This window comes from Trichoderma camerunense (genome assembly GCF_050948025.1).
Source record: "Trichoderma camerunense strain CBS 138272 chromosome Unknown V8C40scaffold_4, whole genome shotgun sequence".
In the NCBI taxonomy this organism is placed as follows: Eukaryota; Fungi; Ascomycota; class Sordariomycetes; order Hypocreales; family Hypocreaceae; genus Trichoderma; species Trichoderma camerunense.
In genome coordinates, this window is record NW_028145366.1 from 1,815,097 (window position 1) to 1,839,419 (window position 24,323).

The following is a 24,323-nucleotide window of genomic DNA, read 5'->3' on the forward strand; positions in this document are numbered from 1 at the left end:
TGTACTGGTACTCGCCCTACTCGATAACACTTTAATGAACTTGACGTCGTATTGTCGACTCTACTCTGTACATGTAGCTAGCCTAGCTTGGGAGTCGTCTTACATGCATGGACGCCCAGGATCTCTGCTTTGTCCCACACCTTTGGGGCATTCTGTAGTAATAGATGATACACATGCTTCTTACTGTACAAAGAGAGTGGCTTTCTGTCTTCTTATCGATCTGCTAGGTAGGATACGCGCTTGTCTGGTTATAGTTGGCTGCATATTTGTGGTGATTGCAGCTGGTTGTTGGGTTCACGAGATTGCCGACTGCGTGCTGAAGGAAATGTTATGGCGTGGCGAAAGACGATAATGCATCACGCCAGTATATGTATGCATGAATGAGTGGGTGTGTAGGACTGAGGAAGAGACATGCTTGATTCTTCTCTGTATCTTCTCTTTTGCTTCTTTTTTCGAGGTATACTCTGATACCAGCCAATTAGAAGAAGACCTAGACAAGGAGATGATGGAACAAATACGGAGAAGGGCCCAAGATATCGAGACTTGCTCTGCAATGCTCCATGCCGCATAATCGCCTGCATCCTTGTATCCTCACATCCATTTACGTAGCACGAACCTCCCGAGTCCAGTTATAACTCTGAACATTACTGTTTGCTTTAGCATATGTGGCTTAAATTCCAATCCATTATCGCCGTGGTCTCTGCAATTAAAATGAGGCGCATTGACGTTACAGATTGAGTAGGGAATCATATTGTGAGGAGCGGATCTTGTGACTATAGGCACACTTACTGTATGCAACTTGAGTGACGCTTAGTGGTGTTGGATCAATTACATGTATCCCCCACCTATCATACGGGTTTAGCAGCAAATCGCTGATTTGACGCGCCTCTTCTTTTGTCACTTCTCGAATTCTTCCATCGTCTTGCTCTGGCTTATGCTGCAGCAGAGCTTTGCCAAACTGGTAGTCGTTGGGCATCCTCCATTCCTGTCTGGCGGCATCTAAGTGGCCGGATCGGTCTATGAGGAGCAAAGAGGGTCCCCTTGGGTTGGTGGTACCGTTGAGTGGCGACGAGCATCATGTATGTATCTGTACGGGTTTATACAGAGCAGAGAGTGGTGGATTTCGATCTGGGAGGGTGATATCGCATGTGTGCTGCATATCAAGTCAGCCATACAATGATGCTCAACTACATGCCCGTTGATGTAAAGAGTGGCCTACTGCAGCCTTGCGCATCACCTTTGTTTTCTTTTCTTTTTCTTCCTTTCCATCCACATCTTTTCTGTCTCTTTTCGCTGGCGCATCTCTCGCTCCTTTTCACAGAGCTTTTCCATCAATATTATCATGTGCGCTTGAGTCTTTGTGAGCATGACATTGTGTCAGTGACGCAGCCAGCCGGCTGGTTGTTGCTGCTACTGTTACGAGCTGTCGACCAACCGATTAGATATCCCCCACGCAACCCGTATGGCGAGGATTTCCTTCAGATAGCAAGGCCTTTGAAGAATGCTGCTCTGAACATTTATATATATAACAGTATATATGTCACTGCGTGGGGCAGTGGCTGCTTATGCTCCCGAGCTGTCAACTCTTGAACGACGACACAGCGTCGAACAACGCAGGAACAAGAGAGAAGAAGAGAAAAATAAACGCTCAAGATGGCGACGAATTCGACGCTGAGTCCAGAATACTTGGCCGAGTCCAAGACGGGCTTGGTCACGACCATGTATGCGATTCCCATTGCGCTCGAGGCACTCAGCACTGGGTGGCGGCTATGGGCGTCAGCATCTGCACAGTCGGGATTTTGGTTTTCATTTGATGACTACCTCATGCTTTTTGCGACGGTATGACTTCAAGATGTTGTTTGAAGTGTGGAAAGAACTAACAAAGGCTTTGAAGCTGGTGGCGATGACTGTGTGCGTGCTTGGGATTGTATATGGTATGTTGAAAGTGATGCTATTGCCTGTTAGAGCAAGATGAGGACTGACTTTGCTATGTAGGACCGCCGAATGGACTTGGACGGCATATAGAGGCTCTATCAAAGCATCAAGTACAACAGTTTCTCAAGGTAAGACGTTTTGGCTATTTTGTGCTGATATAAAAAGAAAATTGCTACTGACAATCATCCCTCCCATCTAACAGGGAGACTACATCTTTAGCCACTTTTATGACATCGCCATCGCCTTCACAAAGCTCTCTATCTTGGCGTTATATTACCGTATCTTCGTCACACGCAAATTCAGACACATCGTCCTCGGCACTGCCTGCTTCGTGATCGTCTGGGTCATCGTCATGGAGGTGACGCTGGGCTTTGGATGCCGGCCCATCAAGGCATGGTGGGGTGAGGCAAAGGGGAAATGCATCAACAAGGAGGCCTTTACGTATTTCACCAATGTGACAAACATGATAATCGACCTGTGGGTGTTCTTGATGCCTATCCCGGTGATACTGGGGCTTCAGGCGGCCAAGGAAAAGAGGATCATTCTGTGCCTCATGTTTGGAGTTGGACTGGCAGTATGTGCGATTAGCGCGGCGAGGCTATCGTTTGTATTTGGGGTTGCATCTGCTGATTTTACATGTAAGTCTTGACCCCCATCCCTATTCATTGCCAACCAGCTGTGTAAGTGAAAAATGATGGCAAAGTCTAATCAACGATGTTACAATAGGGAACGAGGCGTCTCTGGGAATCCTATCGGCCTGGGAGCCCTGCTGTGCCATTCTATGCGCAAACTTCCCCCCAATATACCGGCATCTCGTCATCATCAGCGAATTTCTCCGAGCCGGTGTCCGGAACGTGACGCAGTGGACAGTGACGCAGTCCCGGAGCGCCGCAACGGGCGTCAGCTCCGATCGGCACGGGGGTTCTGGTTCCAAGGGCAAGGGCGAGGTGCAGCATCACGACTGGGCCAAGCTGAATCACAGCGATGCCTTTACGGGCGAGACGAACCGCACCGTTACGGAAGTTTCTGCGCAAGGGCCGCCGAGCGATGCGGTTGAGATGGATGGAGTGAAGGTGGGAGGGATCATGGTGGAGAGGGCGTTTACGCAGGTGAGCGCGCAGGATGTGGAGGCGGCATCTTCGTCGAGGGATATAGAAGAGGGCAAAGAATGAGGTTTTGAGTTTTTAAAAGGTTCACTTTGTTTTTTATTAGAATAGATATATGTATATATAGGTAGCGGCTACCACCAGTGCAGCGACTACGGTGGCGCTGTAGTAGATATAGCGGAAACAATTTCATCTACAGGTTCATACGTTTTACGTCTTTGTTACTATGACTATCTTTATCTGTAGACTGATGTTACTAAGAAAATATTCATGCTGAGTAATTTGTGCAGTTTTTCTTCTGAAAAGGCCATCGTATCTGTGTGAGTGTGAAGGACTTATACGGGGATGCTCCTCATTGGTGTTGAAGCATGATGCAGCCATGTACATGTATTTACTGTGCCAATGACCAACTAAACTATGATAAACACATTCATTCATATCAGTTATGTAATAATTACTTTAAAATAATGTTTAATGATAAGTAAAACTTACATGAACTCAACTGTCAGCATTCTGTATCTGTACTCGTATGTGCTTCTCCCTCACTGTTGAGCGGCACGTGCTTTGGCGTCGAAATCGGCCACGCGAAAAAAAAAATACCCCAGAAGCGTGACGTCGTTGCTCTAACAAAGGAAAAGCACCACCGCAATTTCGCACCTTCAACCTAAGCTCACCATCAACAGCTGCATCCAATCTTCTCCTCCACCCGCCACTCAATTCGTCACGGCCAAACCCCGAAATCGCACTTCATCACCGCAATTCTTCGTTCCGACCGCTAAAAGAGCACCTGCGACGCTACAGCGGCCTCTGTGGCCTCGGTCGGAAGACGCACCGCATCATCGCAGCGTGGCTTCAGCTTCAAAGCTCTGCTGATTCGGCGACACAACAAAAATGGCTTCCACGCCCATGGACCTCGACCTGCCCGCCAGCTCAAATGGCTCTCCAGCGCTCAGCATCTCGAGGAATCTGGCCGCCAGCGCGCCCGTGTCAAATCTCAGCGACGTCGTGTCCAGCTTTCGCCCGACAAAGGTCCGTTTGTTTTGCTGCCGCTGTATCGCCATACAGTCAGTGCTGACGCGAATTGGCTTCTCTTTTTAGCTTCTACGTCGTGATGATATCAAAGATGGAAGGCCTCAGCCTCGGGTACTCTCAATTGACTACGATGACGACGGCGAGCTGCTCATGACCTCTGCCAGCGACGAGACAATCCAGATCTACAACGTCCGAGAGGGACGGCATGATAAGAGCCTGCTCAGTAAGAAATATGGTGTCAAGCTGGCAAAATTTACACATACGAGGTCCAGCATAATATACGCCAGTACCAAACAGAACCGTAATAGCAATCCCTACCATCATCCTGGCGCTGTTCGCATCTAATCACTCTCTAGACGCCATCCGATACCTCGCTACTCACGACAACTCCTTCATTCGATACTTTGAAGGCCACGATGCCGCAGTCACAGCGCTTGCTGTACATCCCGGTAGCGACAATTTCATATCCTGTTCACAAGACAACACTGTCCGCCTTTGGGACACACAGACGAAACATTGGCAGGGTCAGCTCTTCCTCCGATCTCCGTACCTTGCAGCCTATGATCCTTCCGGGACAGTCTTTGCTGTTGCATGTCCCAGCAGCGGCTCTGTCCTATTGTATGACGTTAGAAACTACGACAAGGCGCCGTTTACCACCATTGATATCGTAGAGCAGTGCCGCGGAGTCGATTCTCAGTGTCTTGTCAAGGGGTGGACCAAGCTCGAATTTTCCAACGATGGCAAAACTATCCTTGTGGGAACAAAGGGCCGAGGACACTTCCTTCTCGATGCTTTCCAGGGGAATCTGAAAGCCTATCTTCGACGGCCTGCGGGTGGGACGCGTCGGCTTGCTCCGGGCGAGAACCTTGCCGCAAACGGCGCCGCCCCGGCTCCGACCGATCCTGGAGCATTCGAAAGCAGCGGCGAATGCTGTTTCGCACCGGATGGACGATATGTGCTCAGTGGTGGAGCTAAGCAGGACGTGCTGGTTTGGGATACACTGAAGCAGCCGGCAGAGAACAAGGTGCTGGATCCAACATGGACGCTGCCTGATAAGAGAGAGGCGGCGGTGCTCGCTTTCAACCCGCGGTTCAACTTTTTCGCGACTGCGGACCAAGATTTGGTTCTTTGGCTACCAGACCCTCACGCATAGAATGCGAGTGTTGCTGCTTTAAAGAAACGTGTGTAGAATCGGCGGCCTTTTTGTTTCGATTCTTGGATCGAAGTTCGATATAAGAGGAGAGAATATGAAAGGGACCATGTAGATACCCGACGTCATGTAGAGCGTCTCATTCGACAGGATCAGCTGCTTTACGACTGTCTTTTTAACATGTACATATATATATAGATGCGCTTCAATCACCAAGGACTGAGTAGGTTTTAAATACTTGCTCTATAATTATTAAGATTATCTGTCAAACTATTCATTTACTCTTGCATCTTGTAATCACCTTCTAAGAAATCATGCTACCGGGCCAAAGTTGACACCACCCATCGCCGCCCAAATTTGATCCCAAAACTCACACTCTGTAAAATCCAACTCGGCTGGCGCAATGCTGTCTTGAATGTACACTCCTCGGTTTGTGTGAGCATCAAAGCGAGGCCATTTCACACTCTTCGTCTCAGGATTCCCTCGTTCGGCCAAAGCCGTCCACGCCGCAATCATCGAAGCACTTATACTACGATCCTGCTTCGATGCGCTGCACATACCATTGCCAAAAGGCTGGTTATCCATGTTTCCAAAGACAAAGGGTAATTCAGCCGTATGCGTGCTTCCAAAGAAAGGTGCGAGATCTGCCGAGGGAAAAGGCTCGCCGTCTTCGTCGAGCCAGGGGCAAGAGAGGGTGCGGTTGAAGCGGTAGGCGTAGGCTGGTGCTTTGGCGGCGCGGAGGGCTTTGTAGCCCGGACAGATGAAGCTGGAGACGGTGGTGATGTGAGTGATTGCGGCGACGACGGCGAAGGAGGTTGAGCCTGTGGTGTTGAAGAGGGATAGGGGGTATGTTTTGGAGATGGAGGAGGAGGAGGGGCCCCATTGGGAGAGGAAGGCTGTGTAGTTTGATGAGGTGAGGACGTTGGATGAGGAGGAGAAGTAGACGGGGAGGGTGAGGAGGCTGCTGTCTAGTTCGTCTGTTTGGTGATGTTAGTCTTTTTGTGTTTTATGTGTTTTGTCTTGTTTAAGGGGTTGTCTGTTGACTTACTTTGGCCGATGATGATGGGTACTTGGGAGCCGACTGATAGAGGCTGATGTTTGATGATTTCGCCGTCGAGGACGGAGGAGTCGAGAGATGTGATGTTGGGAAGGTCGATGCCTAAGACGGTGGCGAGGAGGCCGCCGTTGGTGTTTGGATCGAGGAGGGCTGGCGTTTGAGAGTGAGCCTTGATAAGCTCTTTGACAGACTTGGATTGTAAACAGCACAGCTAAACGGGTGGCATTGTCAGTTTGAAGAGCTTCACATCGAGAGGAGGGTGTGAACTTACATCATCTGAACGGCAGTTGAGCGTCTTTGCGAAACTTTGGCCCGTATACGTGGCTGTCTTGTAAGGAGCTACATCTTGGCCTCCTCCAGATTCCATCACCGCAGCAGAGATTAGATGCTTTGCCTCGGGCAGTGTTGAGACTACAAAGGTATCATCTGCGCCAGCACTCTGACCGAAGAGCATCACTTTAGATGAGTCACCTCCGAAGGCTTTGATGTTGTGTTTCACCCAGGTGAGAGCAGCAAGATAGTCTTGGATGGCCATGTTGCCTCTGATGCCGGCATCTGGCAGTGCTAGGAAGCCGAGAGGGCCTAGTCGGTAGTTGAATTTGACTACGATGGCGTCTGTGGCTAGGTTGCAGGAGTCGTAGAGGGGGTATGTGATGGCTCCTCCGTCGTTGCCGCCGCCATAGGCGAAGACTTTGACGGGGAGAGATGATTTGGATGTTGCGTGCTGGGGGACGTAGACATCTAGATATAGACTAGAGGTATGAGATTAGTATTTACGTGGTATGTTCTATCAGGATTTATGATAGCTTACCAGTCTTCGGATAAGGGAGTGTCTGTCACGTCGAATGCGGATCCCCATTGGATACATGCGGGTGGTGGTTTTGTCGCGTCTAGGTGTCCGTTTGGGTATCGGCCGTTGAACAGCTCTGGGGGCATAAACCTTCGATGGCCGACGGGTGGATGAGCGTATGGAATGCCTTGAAATTGCTTGACTGGAGTGCGTTTGCATATGTTTCCTTGGATTGTGCCTGAGGAGAGATGAACGGTGGGGGGTTCTTGGGGGTGAGAAGCTGCAGAAATGAGATCTGCGAGTAGCAGTAGGCTTGCCAACGAGGTCGAATGAAGCATTTTGATGGTTTATGACCTGACACGGTCGTCTGAATGAATTAGAATGATGGGACAAGCAGCTCTCTTGTTCATCTATTGTTGAGATGTTGCGCGCTCTATATAGGAGTTGAGTAATTGCTCCTTGACCCCTGAATTACACCAGCCCATCTTCGGGCTGCCACGCAACCTCATTAGTTTGCATGAAAACTCCTTCTTTCAACCATGTTTACAACAACCAGACTACGTAACTAACCCTCAAAACCTCAGTGAAACGTAATTGAAGGGTGCATGATCAGCATCAGCCACTGAAGCTGACATTGACCGATCTGGAAACATTTCACGATGTGAGGTCCTAGCGTTTCCTAAAAGGGCTACCTATTGCGATATAGGGCTGTGTTTTGAAGGGGCAAAGGCGAGATGGAGACGCTAAGCTCTTTGACGACCAAATCAGTTGCTTGTTTGAGTAACTGGGGGTGGCTCGAGCTTAGACGAACTAGAGGATGATGGAGTTTGCAAATAGAGTCATGCATCACGATTAATTTCCAAGGCGTTGTCGAATCGAAAGGCTGTACGGGGATTAGGTCTGCTGGTTGTCTCTCAATGCGCTCATTTTGACATGTCATTTGATCAGTGGACAACGGCAATTACAGCAGCTGGTACGGTATTTGCTTTAGGAAATGCCATTCGAAGATTCCCGTTCCTATTTTCTTGCGGTTCTTGTTTAACAGGGGTCATACTGCAGGGGTTGTAGCGCTGATCTAGTTCATCTGGGAGCTGGCTAGTTGTGCATGCGTCTTATAATTCAAGGCAGGGTGATTTAACTGAGTTCGTGTGCCGAAACTTGTCGATAGTCGCCCAAAATGTCTGTAATTAGCTATCAGTTGAACTTTGGCTTCCAATAGCCCGGTTCTACAGTAAGATCACATCGAACCACTTCTTTTGCCGATTATCAATGTTCAAGTGGTTGTGACATATGTCATCTACCCACTAATATAATTGATATCGGTTCAAGGCTCAGTCAATGCTAAATTACTGTTGGATTTCCATACCCAACTGGTCGGTAAATGGGAACTTGTTTTCGATCTGCACCCGAAGTTTTAAAAAAAGACACAAAAGAAAAGTATCTTCTAGCCTAAAGTAACCCTTATGTTTTCCGGATTACTTTTCTCCCAAGCTTCCGCCAACACACGTCCGCAGCCAGCCCTATATGCCACATCATTATCCCCGCGTTGAACCCAGAGAACATTGTAGAACTGATACTCCTGATCATCTTCATAGTCCGGTAGCTCTAGGTTCTCCTCATACTGTCCTGTAGCAATAACTTGATAATGATAGCCAGTGCCCAGCATCTTATGACCAACCCATCGTCCAGCGCGATCATAGACAGCGTGAAACGGCCTTGGATCTGCGTATCTGCTCCTTCGTAGGACCTTCTCCTCGTAACAGTTCCGTAAACATTTGCCCTTTGCACTTCCCTGCGAGATGGCAATGAGCTCAATGGGCTCTGCTGGCCCACACGTCGCGTCTCCCGTAATACGAATCACGCCTCCAAATCTTCCCTCTGTATCTCGAAGAGCAACCACCTTGGACAAATTGGTTAGGGGGCTTTGAACTAGGACCGGGTTCGCGAACGCCAAGTAGAATGCTGCTTCTTTTATGGGAAGTGGCGAGTGTTGAATCTCCAAGGTCGCTGCAGGAAGAAAAGACGCACGAGTCACCGAAGCTGAGATGTGATTCGATATGGACAAAGATTCTTTTGGTGAGTCCACATGTTCCCAGGTGACGGTGTTTCGCAGTTTCCAGGAGTTCGTAATGCCTAGCTTCTTGTGGCCATGTTGGTCGACATTCAGAACTGATTGAAAGCTCTCAGGGTCAATATAACATTGCCATCCACACCAGGCCCAGGAAGGCAGCGTGGGCCGTCGGGTTGAGGGACCGTTTTCCCGGTCGGCCTTGTTTTCTCGGTCCCATGTATGCAGATAGGTGCCTTTCAATGGCTGCCAGAGTAGTGCATGGTCTAGATAGAGTCTGGGTAACCCGAATAAAAAGCCTTTTGGAAATGCAGGAGCCAGATAGTTCAAGACTCCTAGAAACGCAGAGAGACCGTCTTCTTTATAAGTCAACTGCCGTCCGTTATAGGGGCAAACCAGGTCAGCATAAATACTGAAGTCAGGCCATGTCGGTATTGAGAGCTGCCTCATGGGCGCTACTTCTGATAGAATCCCTGGTGAAGGTTTGTCATTTTGTTGCGGTCGGAGTTGACTTGAATCCCACACTGCGCACTCGCATTGCCAGAATATTTGAGTACCCAGAAAGAAGACTACCCGTTTGCTGAGAACGTATTCTTGGTACGTCCAAGCTCTTTCTGCCCACTCAGACGCACATACTGTCTCGTAGTAAGATCTAATACGATGTGCTCTGGCGACCTCGGCCGCCTTAGTGGGATTTTTCGAGTCCGACTCTGAGCACATAATATTCGATACATGCCTTACTTCTGGACTGTGAATAGTCGCCTCGGGAGTATGAAACATCCCATACTCGGCTGCGGCAATGATAGTCATGCAGGCGGCAGAATAGACATGATCCATTGATGAAAACTCGGATGCTTTCCCTGGATCATCTTGAACGATGCAGAGTCTATCCACCCATAGATACCTTTTCCCAATTGCGCTAGTTAACTCCATAGCATTGATTATAACTTTGGGTAGATTCGATTTATACTGTTCCAGTGCATTGACTTTCGTCAATAACTCGATGTTATTGCTGAGCAGCTGTAACTCAGCATCCTTGTTGGTCTGACTTGTCTTGTTCTGCCAAGTATAGCTGAGCGCCAAATATTCGTTCGAAGCAGCCCCTCGTACTATACAGCGATCCCTGACATCAATGAGCCAAGAAATTTTCTGCTGTATGCTAGATGACGAAGATGATATGATACAGGTACCACTATGGCGACTGTCGCAGTTTGATATCCAATATTTAATTGATTGGATGACAGGTGGGTTAAACTGTTCACTTTTGTCTAAACCACGCCCTCCCCGACGTTGTTTTCGTCTTCGAATTGGTTTCATGGCATAGAAACATCAGATTAGCCAAGTTGTGGAATGAATATGACGAGGAAAGAAAAATGGTGAAAAATGGTTTGGAGGGGAAGGCGTATATGCAAAGGAAAAGACAGACGCGTCTTGGTTGGGTATTAAAGTCCATCTTCGCCTTGTTTTCCCCCCATAGCCATGCACAGATTTGACTTTCATTGGAGGAACGGTGGATGAAGGATTGCATGTAATTAGGCAACAGAAATGTTGGCGGCGATGGACAGTTTGAGCCTAATTCATACCCATCCAATATGAGATCAGTTGGACCCCGCATGTCATTGATTTCCAAAGAATCAGGCTGGAGTTCTGCACGATAATGGATGTTACCTCATGAATTAGTCTGGTCCTGAACACCCCTCGAAAACTTCTTGATCACAGGACGCTCTATCATTCTCAATGGCATCATAGTAGCTAGACACGAATATGGCACAAGAAACGAGAGACAAAATGTCTTACGACAGCTACACTATTGCGGTGATATGCGCCATGAGCTTCGAAATGAGCGCCTTTCGTTACATGCTGGACCGGGAACACCCTCGCTTACAGAGAAAAGAAGGAGACTCGAACACCTACGTTTTGGGCGAATTATACGGAAACAACATTGTGCTTGCATGTCTCCCTGGGAATCAAGGGAAAGGATCTGCGGCAACTGTTGCAACCAATTTGGCGCGAACATTTCCTGCTATAAAGTTAAGATTTCTCGTGGGAATAGGCGGAGGAGTCCCGAGTAAGGAGCATGACATTCGTCTAGGCGATGTGGTTGTGAGCATGCCCAGTGGAGAGTATGGTGGCGTGGTGCAGTATGATCTGGGAAAGAAGACAGATTATGGCTTCATTCTCAAGGGGTTCCTGCAGCCCCCTCCACCATTGTTACGGAGTGCAGTAGAGACAATGCGCTCTGACCATCTTGTAAGCGACAACAAAATCGAAGAATACATCTCTCAGATGCTGCAGAAAGGGCCCCGTCTTTCCGCCTATCAACAACCATCCACTAAGACCGACCTCTTGTTCATAAAAGGATATTCTCATGAGTTTAACCAACCCAATTGTGACCGATGCGATCGTGAGAGAGTTGTTGGCAGAAATGTTCGCCAGTTTCCTGGACCTGAGATACACTACGGACTGATTGCCTCTGGAGACACGGTCATGCGGAGTAGCAGTACCAATGCTGCAAGCTATTTGGAGGATGTGCTCTGCTTCGAGATGGAGGCAGCAGGACTGATGACGGAGTATTCCTGTCTTGTCATCCGTGGCATCTCAGATTATGCGGATTCCCACAAGAATGATAAGTGGCAAAAGTACGCGGCTGCGACGGCGGCTGCTTGCACAAAGGAGCTGCTTTCATATCTCCAGCCCAATGAGAATGTGTCAGCGACGACAGGTTCGTCTTTTCCACTTTTGACAAGAGAAAATGAACCGGTACTAAATAAAACTTCTCATTTTTCTGGAACAGGTATTCAGCACACGGGAGCGGGAACTTTCTCAGTTGGAGGCAACGTGAATATTGGCTGAGCAGATGTATGTAGCCATTATATGACTATCTCGTCTCTATAATCGATTAAACTCTCTTGATGAAACAACTTCCATTACCACGTTTTGCATGGGCATGTTGCAATCAACAGACACTAATATTAGGTATAAGCAATATTTTGATGTGCTCAGGAGGTATCTAGATACATATATTACAGAATCTATCCCTTAATTTCCTCTCCTTGGAAACAAGAAATCACTCTTGAGAGCCAAGTGCAAGATTATGATAAGTTCCAAAATATCCTACCGAGAGCGTCACCTTATTTTCGAACCATGACAAGTCCGTGGCAGGCAACGGGCTAGAGCCTTCTGAGAAATACTTGTTGATTCTTGTCGCTAGCCATTTGGGATTCTCGTCGGCTAAATAACGATTAGTTTCACGAATACAAACAGGAGCCCGGGGGAGTCTAGGGGGAAAAGGGGGTTTAAGGTCCATGCAATACGCACCAATCCAGTGTCCTGCCTTGGGTACAACATCAACCTCCAGATTGTCAGATGCTGGGCTAAAGATCTGCTGAAGAACCGAGGGAATTCCAAAAGAAGCTTCCCCTCCCAAGGCTAGCAGAGGCATGCTGAGCTTCTTCTTCCCAAAGGAACTTTTGAAGAAGGCATTGTCCGCAGCCACTGTCTGGGAAGTGAAGGGTCCCAGCATAGCGCGCAAGAAACCAGGTTTGGCTATTGACGACGTGTATTGGTTCACAATATCCTCAGGAATGGACGACGCGCCAGAATAGCTCCCGTGGTAAAAGTACCACTCCAGAAACAGCTTTTCTTTGCCCGATATCAGAAACTCAGCAAGGTCCGGAACCTGGAAAAATGCCAGCTGAGAGTTTCCGTACAAGTCCCAGTAGGGCGCGGGATTGGCCGCGGTCTCGTATCCGTAGCCTGGATATGCATACTCGCTGACGCCGAGACGCTTCACGAGCGATGGATACTTGATGGCCAGGGCGGTGGCCGCGCCGACGCCCTTGTCGTGGGAGAAGACGTAGGCGGAGGTGATGTTGAGAGAATCCAGCACGCCCTTGAGGTCGTCTGCTGATACCGAAGAGCTGTAGTTGCCATCCGGGGGGATCGAAGAGTCTCCGGCGCCGCGATTATCAGGGGCAATGACGGTGAAGTTCTCAGCGAGCAACGGCCCAACCTCGCGCCAGGTGAGGCTGAACTGAGGATTTCCGTGGACCAGCAGTAATGGGGGACCTGATCCAGCATAGCGGAAATGGATGCTCACGTCCTGGAGGGCCACACGGCCGTGACTCCAGTCGTCCCAGCTCGTAAGAGCTGCTGCAACTGTGGCAAAGGCTAGGGAGACGAATGGTCTGCGAAACATTCTGGATCTCATGGTGTGGCGGTGGTGGGAGTTGGATTAAAACACTCTCTGGTTTTATCTGAGCTAATGAGTAAAGTAAATACCTTGAGAGTTGGCATTGATAGCACCAGACAGTCGGGAACTTTGATATATATATTCTCTTATATATATGCACGTAAAGTATACATGGATGACCTAGTCAGGATAGTCATCCCGTTTAGGAAAGTTTCGTCAAGGTGCAGGAGAACTAAAGTAGCGCTCTTCTTACTGATTGGTAATGCCTCAGCTAATAAGCCCCCTTACAGTTAGTTGCTCTGAGCTTAAATAACATTGAAGATGATGGATCGGAATTACAACTACATATTTGTACCGACATCCATATCAAGGTGCTTACCTAGTAAGGAGTAGATTAAAAGCCTCCAGCCGCCTCTCCACACGTCAGTTGTTCTTATTATTAATATACAGACCATCGTTTGGGAAAGTTCCCTCGAGTTGCATTGCTCTCATTTAGTTTCACCTCGGAGTATCATGGGAGCTCCACCGACCAGTGGCTACTGTCTGACATGTCGGAAGAGACGGGTCAAGTGTGGCAAGTCCCTCAACATCTTACGAAATAGTCTTCGTTGACCGGACACTTATTGACTCGAGATTTCGTTTACTATAGACAAAGGGACTCCGGCGTGCCAGAGATGCATCAAGGCCGGGTACAGATGCAAGGGTTACGACCTCCCCCTGCGGATGCAGAATATGAGCATCGTGGTGGAGGGGCCGGGAAGACATCGACTGGCCAGAATCTCGCACTCTACCCCGAATCCGTCAACCCAGCTGAGCCTTGTGGCCTTCAAGGACCACATATGTTTCACCTATCTCTTTGAGAACTGCAGCTGGGCTCATTGCTGGAGGCCGATGATCTCATTGACCAAACAAGATGCGCTAGGGCCGCTGGACTACACCTGCAGCTTGGCGCTTGCTTACGCGTATTTTGGTGTGAAGAAGCAGGAGAAGAAGTTGGAGACGGACGGGAGAATACTGTACGGGAAGAGCCTTCACGCAGTGAAGACGATCCTTGAGAGTGACGACAAACAAGAGATAGGAAGGACGACGAGCGCCGTCCTCATATTGGGCCTGATCGCGGTAAATAGGCAGAATCGCTACCTCTTTCAATATGGACTACATTGCTGACCCGCCTTCGCCAGACTGCACTCGATGATAACCCTTATATGAAGCATCACGATGGTGTCATACAGATTTTGAAGCGCTGTGGTCCAAAGCACTTTCAGCAGGAGCCGCTGCTGACCGCTTTTCGACGAAGCCGAGGGATTCTAGTCTGCAAGTCCTTTGCATTGCGGAGACGATGTTTTCTCGAAGAGCTTGAATGGAAGACGATACCATTTGAAATCTCTGGGAAAGACTCATCGGATGAGCTCTTGGATATCCTGTGCGATATACCAGGCCAAGCAGAAGATTGCTTCTCCTCTCCGCCAAACATAGTGTCCGACTCTCAACCTTCACCAATGTGCCAAATCGCCCGACTTTCCAATCAATTGCGCATCTGGCGCCGCAAGTGGGATAAAGCGAATCCTCATCTAGCTACCGGGAGTTCAGTCAACACGACGGGCTTGAAGAATGGCGTTGTAGAAACGCTGGCTTTCTACAACCTCAAGCAAGCAACCGAGATCTTCACATACAACGCCGCGCTTCTCTATCTGTCGCAACTTCGCGACGCGATACAAGACGGCAGACGCTGGACAGGGCCTCTTTCAATCGTCGAAATGGACTACATCATGAACATGACTAGAGCGAATCCCCAATCCCCCCTCCTCCAGCCTGATCCGGTTGTGTTCACGCTGCAGCCCGCGCTGGAAGCTGCCAATATCTTCCCTTATCTTTACCACTGCATGAGGACTGAAAAGCTCAGCGATGTTTTGGTTATTTTGGCGCCTTTGGGTATCGTGTATTGTGCGCTGCAGAGCCGTCCAAACCTGCTTAGTAAAGTTGCCGAGCAGTTCGAGATGCCGTTTATCAATGAGGTTGGATCAATGCTGCAAAGATACTCTTTCCCAAGTGCCCAAGCGGACTAGAAAGACTCTGGAGCATTTGGGATGCTAAAAAAGAACGGGAGAGAGTCTGCAGCTCTTCTAAACGCTCTACCATGAAGGAATGAGCGTGACCAAATTATACAACATTGAATGCGAAGGCCTATGATCTCCCTATTTTCGAGTTTCAAGTGTCGGAAAGTATTTCTCAGCATGTCACGGCGACGAGGCCGGGATGTATTGCGATAGTGGCGACGTTGGGAGTGACGAGGAGATACTGGGCCGGTATTAAATAATATTTCTCGTTTTTATGGAATAGGTATTCAGCATTCAGGATCGGGAAAATAGTCGGCTGGGGGCGATGTGAATATTGGCCGACGAGATGTATATCAGTGCGTAAATATATAGCTTTACATCAAGAAGTGGGCTATAGCAGTAATTACGGTATTCACCAGCAACTATATTCTACTAGATCTAGCAATTATATTATGAATAGCATTATAAACACACGTGGTGGCGATAGTAAGTACTATCAATGCAAACAAGGATCACGACGGTTATTTCAGGACAGCCAATGGCGCGAATGCCAAGCAGATGAACGGTGATACTTATGAACGGTGATACTACACACATACCATATATGTGTGTATGCGCATGTAGTAGGTAACTTTACCTACATTCCTCGCCAGAAACTGAGAATGATAATTAATGCTTAGTCGCCATTCAGCATTCTGTCCAGTCTTTTTTTTTTGGGGGGCACATGTACATAGACATCATATCATGTAGGCACCCATCTTTGTGCCAATCAAGACCCAGCATATACATAGCCTCATCAGAGACGGATTGGTGCCTGATAATCCAGTTGGGCACGCGCAAACAGGGCGCATAAAGTTAGCTACCCGACCTGGCTGTTTTCCCTGGCCAAAGATTCAAGGCATATTAGGATTTTTTGTAACGATATAATTCTGTGCATCTATATGCCGACTTAATTCAATGGATTCGGCAGACAGCGGGTCACAACTGGGCAGGGAACCTGTTCTGGAAAACAGGGAAAATGCCAACCTGCGACCATATACAGCCTTATCAGATACAATGGCTGCGGGTTATACCGCCACGGCGCTTGATTCTAACCAAGCTGTATTTCAGGGTTCGGGCATTCAGCACACTGGTAAAGGGCACTTCAACGTCCACGGAAATGTTAATATTGCGCCGAATCCGCCGCCTGATTCTAGAGAAGACGAAGAGTGCATGAAGGCACTCTTTGTGACTGATCCGTCGGAAGACAGAGCCATGTTGAAACGCAAAAAAGGAAACCGTGCAAGTGGAACTTGCGAATGGATTGCCCAGACAGAAAAGCTGAATACTTGGCTTCATTTTGAGGAGACAGGGCAGAAGTCTCAATCAAATAATATCCTGTGGCTACATGGAAATCCTGGAACGGGGAAATCTACCATGGCCATCTTTCTCACCGAAGAACTCTCAACTTCTTTTCATGGAAAAGAAAATATGACACTGGCCTACTTTTTCTGTGACGCCAGTTTCGAGAAACAAAAGACCGCCACGTCCATTGTTAGAGGTCTTCTCTATCTTCTTGTTCAGAAACATAAAAATCTCCTCTCGAGGTACATTTTGCCTAAATTTAAAGAGAGGGGAGACCAATTATTCACATCATTTGATGCTCTATGGAGGGTGTTTCTTGCTGCAGCTGCAGATCAGGATACTGGCCGAAAATATTGCATTATTGATGCACTAGACGAATGTGACAATGGCTCCAAAGAAATTCTGCTATGTCAACTCCATGAGACTTTTCACTGTCAAGAGAAGCCCCCGCCGAATCTCTCTATCTTAATCACAAGCCGACCATACCCTGAAATTCGTGAATACTTGCAAGATTTCACAAACGCGGACTTGGCTTCCTTTGACCAAACCAGACAAGATATCGACAGATGCATCAGGGAAAGAGTCGACGGCCTTGCCAAGAAAAAAAACTATACCGATAAAGTTAAAAGAGAAATTATCGATTTGCTGATGGATAAAGCTGAAGGGACCTTTTTGTGGGTTGGATTGGCATGTGAAGAATTAAGAGGAAAACTTTCTAAAGACGCTATTCAATTCCTACGAGATATGCCAAAAGGACTTATCTCGTTATATAAAAGTCTCCTCAAGACGGCTACCGAGGGCGAAACCAGCGAGTGCGTGGCGATTCGGCGCATTCTAAGCTTTGTTGCTATATCGTTTGAAGCGCTCAGCGTGAGAGCGCTCTCCGAAGCCTGTCAATTGCACCAAGGTGAACCAGATCTGGATACTCGTCTGCAGTACACTCGCGATCAGATTGCGTCCTGCCGTCTCTTGGTGGTGTTTTATGACCAGAAGGTGCAATTGCTTCACAAGTCCGTAAGGGATTTTCTAACCGGCTCCGGCTCCGATTTCTTCGTTGAGAGACTTGAAGCACACGCTAGCGCTGCCTCGTGCTGTATTGATAACTTGATTAAAAGGCTTCATGACGAAAATCCACCAGAAGGCCCTTTACTCGATTATGCGATAGATTACTGGACATACCATGTACGTGAGGCAAGGGAGAGGTTCAGAATCTGCGAGCCACAAATTCCGTTCTTTGAGGCAAATTCGACTTCTATGCGGGAATGGATGCAAACAATCTGCAGGTATCCATCCAAATTCACCTTTTTGCACGTTGCCCTGGACTTAGGACTGCCAATACTGGTTGAATATGCTTTAGGTACGCGCGAAGTGCATCCAATCATGGGGGGGCTGGCTTTCAATATCAAGAGAGACGTGAATCCTCTTTACGAGAGTGACGAATCACCCCTCAATACGGTTCTTTCGTCAGGAAAAATTGACCAGAAGACTGGAGCTAAAATGGTGAATATGCTGCTAAAGGCTGGTGCAATTGTAGCCATAGAGGATATAAAGCTCGCAGTTGACGGAAGTTGGGCCGACCAAGAGGTGGTGCTATCACTTCTTGACCACATGCATCCAGAGACACGAATACAATATATACAACAGCTTCTAAGAGGAAGTCGAGGGCGAGAAAATAAATTCACACTATCAATTCTAGCCAATTATGGAGATCAAATCAAAGTAGAAGAAGGATTTGTCTGGAGTGTAGTATCAAGTTTAACTGCAATGGGTATGAGATCAATACTGGAAAACCAGAGAAGAGGTCGAATAATCATCACAGAAGCTATCATGGAAAGAGCGGCGGCAAACGAAGAGCAAGGCAGCGAACTCGTCGAATTCCTTCTGAGATTTCAAGGAGAGCAAATTTTGATCACAGAGAAGCTAATGCTTTCTGCGATACATAACGCTCCACAAGGCAAAAGAATCATTAAGCTATTATGCCAACATCAAAGTGGCAAGGTCATAATCACAACAAAAATTTTGGAAGCTGCAGTAATCCGGGAGCAAGGCAGAGAATGCCTTGAACTTTTACTGCAGCACCGAGGATACCAACCCACGGTCACCATCAAAAATTACGCGTTATTATACGGCGGAGTAATAAATTTTGGTCAAATTAGAGAAAATATTTCCTTTGTTTTCCAAAAGCTAGGAAATTCGTTGAATTTTTTGGACCTGATGACAACTGCGATGAAATACTTCTACCATCACGAGGAGTTCATTGAATTCCTTGTTCAGGAGGGAGGAGCTCACATTGTAATCACAGATGAGATAATGGAGGCAGTGTCAGATGCCAATAGTCCTGGATACAAGCATCAGACTGCGTGCATGGAGCTCTTCTTCAAACGCCGACGGCAGCTCAGATTCACCGACAAAGCATTCGCTATCATTCGTGAGTTTGTTCAAAACCAACTTAGCGGTGAGTGGTGTATGTCTGATACCCAGTATTTTTGAGAGACAACTGATGAGAGCAACGAGTGCAAAGAAAGCGAATTATCCGAGGATGAGGAGGAACACAACCGGCGAACTTGAAGAGCTATTACTTGAGGAGTGATAGACTAAGTTCTCTACCTATTCTAGTATCTTATACATAATCACGGCTACAACACAGAATAGGATCAGTAAAGTAAGAATGAATTTTGTTCTTACAGAGGCAAGGGCGCAATTTGAGTTGTATATTATGCTGTGTATAAAAATGGGGAAGATGAATAACAAACCTCTCTTGTAGCCGCCTGGTCAGGAAAATAATATCGAGAGAGGACAATAGTCCACGAGTGTACAAACATGTTGGCCGTGACTCTACTATGACCGTTTGTGGCCAAACCCGTTCATGCTCCTGCCTGGTTCTTTGTATCAAACGTGGAATGCCCCAGCCTTGTCCATCCTTCTTTTTCTAACTAAAACTATGTCACTAGCATTCATTAAAAGTGAGGGCATCGTCACCTCGCTTAGGCGATACGAACACTTTGCCATTAAGGATCCTCCAGAAACTTATTTCTCAGATGTTATAAGAAGGGCTGTACCTACCCATCTACTGGAAACTTTTATTAAGACCGGTGCCTTATTTAAAGGAAGCTGCCGTTATGCATATAATCGGCCCGCATGTGATTAATGCACCCTCCACAGAGTTCCTTAAAGACGCGACCGAGAGTTTGTGAGCCTGAGATTTACTCTAAATTGATGACTTCCAGAGATATCCAACAATTGTGTAAATCGATCACGTTTTTGTAATTAAGTACTTCATCATTTTCGGTAACTTTCATATTTATTAACTGTATATCACCGGCATGTGTATTGTTTAATAGTTGAATAACATTCTCGTTGTATTTCCACATTTCCTATGATTTCATCAAATGATACCTTCTATTTTTATGCCTCTTGTGTAACCACCTGATGCCCAACGGGCCTTTTGGGACCAAATGTGGTCGAGTGTTACAAGCACTGACCAAGGGTAGCCACGCCATTTAAGAGGCTCACAATTCACAACAAGAGCTCTACCCAACATTTATTCCATTCCACTAATTTACTTTTGTAAAAAAACTGATCTTTACAAAACAAAAATTTCTTCAATACCCAAAGGGACTGTACGGCTATTCTACTTCTTCTGAGCGCCATCAGAGCTAATCAACTCTTACAGTTCCGTGCTATTACGAACCGTTGACCTCTCCCTCTCAATATGTCGACCGAATCTGAGGCTGTCTTTGAATCCCTTCGGGGCCAGTTCAAAGACAATGTTTTCCGCAACGTGGATGGATTCTTGGTCAAATATTTCAAGAACCAGGCTTGGCCCCCCGCGGTTCAAGATGCCATCCGCGACGCCAAATCGGCCAACATCATAAACGAGCTGTCCGCAAACCTCTTCAATGTTGCCGACTTGAACGCTCTGACGGACTGGCTCGCTGATTTCCAGTCGGTCTCCTTCACCGCTAAGCTCAACATCCGCCTCAGAAGCGAGTCCATTAGCACTCCGGAGTCGCGCTTCAGTGCCAGCATCTATCTCGAAACGGAAGATATCTCGACCGCCTCAGGTAGTACCCGCGTGTATGGTGAATACCATCACGGCGATGCTCCCGTGACGAGTGATGACGACGACTATCTACCCTTTGCTGCGCGTGCTGTGCAAGTGTTCAAGGCTCAACCAACTCGACACTTCTTACATGCCTTCATCCTTCATGGGACCACTCTGGAGCTTTGGGTGTTTGACCGCGCGGGTGCCTACAGCAGCAACTTGGTCGACCTGGCTCAGAACCCTCAAGACATGTTGCGTATTCTGGCGGGCTACGGTATGATGAATGACGAAGAATCCGGTATCAATACGTTTGTGAAGCGTCTCCGACCCGGGCCGGACAGTTATGTTTCATTTGATGAAGGGAGCAAGATGTATCTCCGGCCAGAGATGATTGCAGCGCCAGGCCACTTGGTCGGGCTCGGAACCACATGCTTCGCCGCCTCGGAATCTACTATCGCAAAGCCAAACTCTGTGGTCAAGTTTTCTTGGCGAGTCGATACTACAACTGCCGAGCTTCAGTTGCTTCAGCTGGCACACGAGCGCAAAGTCTGGGGTATCATCCAGCTCCTCGGCCACCAAAACCTGGTCAGCATTGCCGATCTTCGCCAGCCACTGCAGTTCCCTGAATCATTTGTCAATCGAACCTTGTCATGCGTCGCTACTAGTCCTCTTGGTCGTCCGATCAGGAAGTTTACATCTATCCGTGAACTTCTTGAGGTCTTGGGCGACCTCGTCAAGGCCCTCCGTTCTCTTTATCTGGATGGAAGAATGCTACACCGAGACATTGCCATCAAGAACTTGGTCATCAACCCGCAGCCCAGTGGTGACAGCTCCAAAGGTATCTTGATTGACTTTGACATGGCGCTGGATCTCGACAAGGGTCCCCCTCCTAGGCAGATTGTTGGGTCGGATGGATTCATGGCCATCGGCGTCCTCTTTGGACACGTACACTCGTATCGCCACGACCTAGAGTCTTTGTTCTATGTGTTTTTGTGGCTGGCCATCGCGAACGATAGCGAGCATGACCATGCTTGTGAGATTTTGGAGAGATTGCCAGAGAAATCTCGGCTCCAGAAATGGTACTCACCGGTCCTGAACTTCCCTGCTGTTGGTCAGGCAGTGATCAACGACATGAAGCCTGAGGCCATCGAGGGGATTCTGGGTGAATTCTCCGATGACTTTATTCCACTCAAAGGCTTAGCCAAGGAGCTACATGGACTGATTTTTCCAGTGCGTGACGGGGCGATTTTCATAGGGACTGACAAAGGACAGGAAGCTGCCAAACGGCTTTATACTGAGATGGAAGATGCCTTCAAACGAAGCGCCGTCTTATTCTAGGAATAGGAAACGTAGGTCACTACCATTTATAGTTGAGATTTACAGCCTGGTCTTGAGATTGCGTCCAAAAATATGATACCTACTAGACGGTTATACAAATGAATAGTGATCTCTATATTGTCCCATTTGACAGCCACGATACTCTACTTCCCAAAACCTTGGGCTATAAGACTACCCAACCTATATCATATAATATTTCAAGAGGAGTTTGATTCAGGTTACCATTGTACATTGCATTCATAACTGATTCAAGGCAGGGGAGCGGACTAGACGGCTGAGTGCAGTCCTAGACAAGTCTCAGTGATTCAAGTAGAACCAGGCGACTGCTACACAGCAAATGTCCCGTCGCGCATCTCTCTTTGTGGACACTATCTTACCCAATTTGAAAAAAATTTGGACGCCTGCCGGCCCACAAACCAAAGAACAGAGGAAATCAAGGAGGGCTCTCGGAGGTGATTTCGGGACACAAATGGTGTGTGCATTGGTGTGCCTCGGTTACCGACGATAGTGATGCCACAATACGGCAGAAGGTTGCACAAAGCATCACTCACGCAAGCTGTCTTGGCAATAATTTCGGGGATCTATCTACCGTACCTACCTTAGTAGTATCTACCTGTATATTTCCGTGATCGAGGAGGTAGTCCGTTCGTATTAGGGGTTCCATGCTTGTATTCATTTGTTCCCCGTGGTCAAATAGACATCCGACAGCTACTTAAGAAGACAGGAATGGTCCCTTCTCTCTTCTCAAGTTCACACGCAGATACAAGTCATTACTTTTCTTAGTATTCACAGACATTTGAACTATCTACTTCTACCAGCCCTCAGATAAGACTCTGTGCTCTTTCAACCTAGCCGAGTACCTAAGACAGCATCGCTCTGACATCATGGCTCTGATTAACGCTTACCCATCCACGTCTCTGTACAACGGAATCCCCTTCATCCATGACATGGGTGATGCCGCCCAGATCTATGCCGATGATCTCAATTACCTCAAGGGACTCTTGGACAAGCATGATATGCCGCCAAGCGTTTGTATCAAACTGATTCACATCCACTTCCATCTGAACGAAGGCGAGATTCTGGCTATTTCCGAAATCAGTGCCCCCCCTTACGGCCAAATCCCATTTCTTGCCCCCATGACGCCCGATGCGGAGACTAAGGTCTACGGTTGTCACTACATTGTCGATGATGCTGGCAACCTCCAGCCGTTCGAGTTCACAACTAACCAACGAGGCGTGGATCTGGCGGCGTACCCAGCCTTCGTTTCCGAGTTCTGTGCCGCCGTTGCCCAGCGCGGCCTGAAGCACAAATTTGGGCTATCCATAAAATCAGGGGCGGCCGAACACGGCTCTTGGATTGAACTCGACTACCCCGAAAAGCGTGCGACTTTTCTGATTCCAAGCCATGTGTCTCTGCCTCAGAGCGAGCACGTAGAGCAAAGAACCACCAAGACGCTATTCTCCAGCTCCAAAGGCGAGATTGAGAACCCCTCCAACCCCACCGGAACGCACATCCATACCGAACATTACCACGCTGGTCAGTTAATGGATGACGATAAGCCCATTGTAGAAGGTGTAACGACAGATGGCGGGCTGTTCCTGACGGGTATTCCGTTAGATCCTGCGTCCGCATTTTACACCGTGGTATCGGCCATCTCGGCAGCTGCTTGAAAGACTAGCAGCAAGAGAAGCCTGTCCAAGTACAGCACCACAGGCTCTATCGGATAATTCAGCAATATTTCCCGAGTAGTATATGACAAGATGTTGGATCTTAAGCAAATTGATGGGATCACCATTCAGCCCGCCAATGCCTCTGGATCCGGCTTGACTGATGGAGGGATTCAGGAGCTAGGACTTACTAACTCAAACGTACCTGGGTTTGCCAATATTTAGGACTGAATAAACCACCTTAAACCTAGGCTTTGGATTGATGAATTTAAGAACTAGTGTTTGCGAGAATCGCTGTTTTACTTGTGCTGATAATTTTGGCAGCCGCATTGATGTATGGTGATGATGGGCTTCCAGGGCGCAATCTGTTAGCTAACTACCACATAAACGCTACCTATGCTTATGCTGCTAGTGGTTAAAGATTTTACCTGTAGTTTAGTGTAGGTGCTACACGACAGGAGCATATCAAGGGGTAAGCCGCAGGTGAATCTTGGTGGAGGTGCTCCCCACCGCACAGGTATGTTTCTAATAGATTAAGCTAT

General features: G+C 47.8%; 9 protein-coding genes across 9 annotated transcripts; 6 read left to right on the top strand and 3 right to left on the bottom strand.

The window, feature by feature from the left end:
• Window positions 1-1,653: 1,653 nt before the first annotated feature.
• On the top strand, window positions 1,654-5,226 carry V8C40DRAFT_273522 (WD-repeat containing protein SWD2; the record flags this gene model as incomplete). The annotated part of the gene is made up of 6 exons (XM_083220491.1): window positions 1,654-1,839; window positions 2,138-2,573; window positions 2,662-3,044; window positions 3,824-4,078; window positions 4,140-4,374; window positions 4,430-5,226. The coding sequence occupies 6 exons, from the start codon at window positions 1,654-1,656 to the stop codon at window positions 5,224-5,226; spliced, it is 2,292 nt and encodes a 763-aa protein (XP_083076510.1).
• A 309-nt stretch (window positions 5,227-5,535) lies between these two features.
• V8C40DRAFT_273523 (Carboxylesterase) lies at window positions 5,536-7,408 on the bottom strand (the record flags this gene model as incomplete). Its single annotated transcript, XM_083220492.1, has 4 exons — window positions 5,536-6,200; window positions 6,272-6,430; window positions 6,548-7,032; window positions 7,092-7,408. The coding sequence occupies 4 exons, from the start codon at window positions 7,406-7,408 to the stop codon at window positions 5,536-5,538; spliced, it is 1,626 nt and encodes a 541-aa protein (XP_083076511.1).
• A 1,106-nt stretch (window positions 7,409-8,514) lies between these two features.
• V8C40DRAFT_273524 (heterokaryon incompatibility domain-containing protein) lies at window positions 8,515-10,455 on the bottom strand (the record flags this gene model as incomplete). Its single annotated transcript, XM_083220493.1, has 3 exons — window positions 8,515-8,891; window positions 9,324-9,846; window positions 9,880-10,455. The coding sequence occupies 3 exons, from the start codon at window positions 10,453-10,455 to the stop codon at window positions 8,515-8,517; spliced, it is 1,476 nt and encodes a 491-aa protein (XP_083076512.1).
• A 471-nt stretch (window positions 10,456-10,926) lies between these two features.
• Window positions 10,927-11,991, top strand: V8C40DRAFT_263420 (5'-methylthioadenosine/S-adenosylhomocysteine nucleosidase family protein; the record flags this gene model as incomplete). Its single annotated transcript, XM_083219463.1, has 2 exons — window positions 10,927-11,860; window positions 11,933-11,991. 2 exons carry the CDS (start codon window positions 10,927-10,929, stop codon window positions 11,989-11,991), a joined length of 993 nt encoding a protein of 330 aa, XP_083076513.1.
• Window positions 11,992-12,205: 214 nt separating this feature from the next.
• On the bottom strand, window positions 12,206-13,348 carry V8C40DRAFT_263421 (Alpha/Beta hydrolase protein; the record flags this gene model as incomplete). The annotated part of the gene is made up of 2 exons (XM_083219464.1): window positions 12,206-12,369; window positions 12,457-13,348. 2 exons carry the CDS (start codon window positions 13,346-13,348, stop codon window positions 12,206-12,208), a joined length of 1,056 nt encoding a protein of 351 aa, XP_083076514.1.
• A 495-nt stretch (window positions 13,349-13,843) lies between these two features.
• Window positions 13,844-15,397, top strand: V8C40DRAFT_285576 (uncharacterized protein; the record flags this gene model as incomplete). The annotated part of the gene is made up of 3 exons (XM_083222394.1): window positions 13,844-13,871; window positions 13,980-14,449; window positions 14,512-15,397. The coding sequence occupies 3 exons, from the start codon at window positions 13,844-13,846 to the stop codon at window positions 15,394-15,396; spliced, it is 1,383 nt and encodes a 460-aa protein (XP_083076515.1).
• Window positions 15,398-16,110: 713 nt separating this feature from the next.
• On the top strand, window positions 16,111-19,398 carry V8C40DRAFT_164367 (uncharacterized protein). The gene is made up of 2 exons (XM_083211517.1): window positions 16,111-19,186; window positions 19,253-19,398. Exons 1-2 carry the CDS (start codon window positions 16,345-16,347, stop codon window positions 19,297-19,299), a joined length of 2,889 nt encoding a protein of 962 aa, XP_083076516.1. The 5' UTR covers window positions 16,111-16,344; the 3' UTR covers window positions 19,300-19,398.
• A 1,045-nt stretch (window positions 19,399-20,443) lies between these two features.
• On the top strand, window positions 20,444-22,114 carry V8C40DRAFT_285578 (uncharacterized protein; the record flags this gene model as incomplete). The annotated part of the gene is made up of 1 exon (XM_083222395.1): window positions 20,444-22,114. One exon carries the CDS (start codon window positions 20,444-20,446, stop codon window positions 22,112-22,114), a length of 1,671 nt encoding a protein of 556 aa, XP_083076517.1.
• An 804-nt stretch (window positions 22,115-22,918) lies between these two features.
• On the top strand, window positions 22,919-23,784 carry V8C40DRAFT_285579 (uncharacterized protein; the record flags this gene model as incomplete). The annotated part of the gene is made up of 1 exon (XM_083222396.1): window positions 22,919-23,784. Exon 1 carries the CDS (start codon window positions 22,999-23,001, stop codon window positions 23,782-23,784), a length of 786 nt encoding a protein of 261 aa, XP_083076518.1. The 5' UTR covers window positions 22,919-22,998.
• Between the last annotated feature and the right edge of the window lie 539 nt (window positions 23,785-24,323).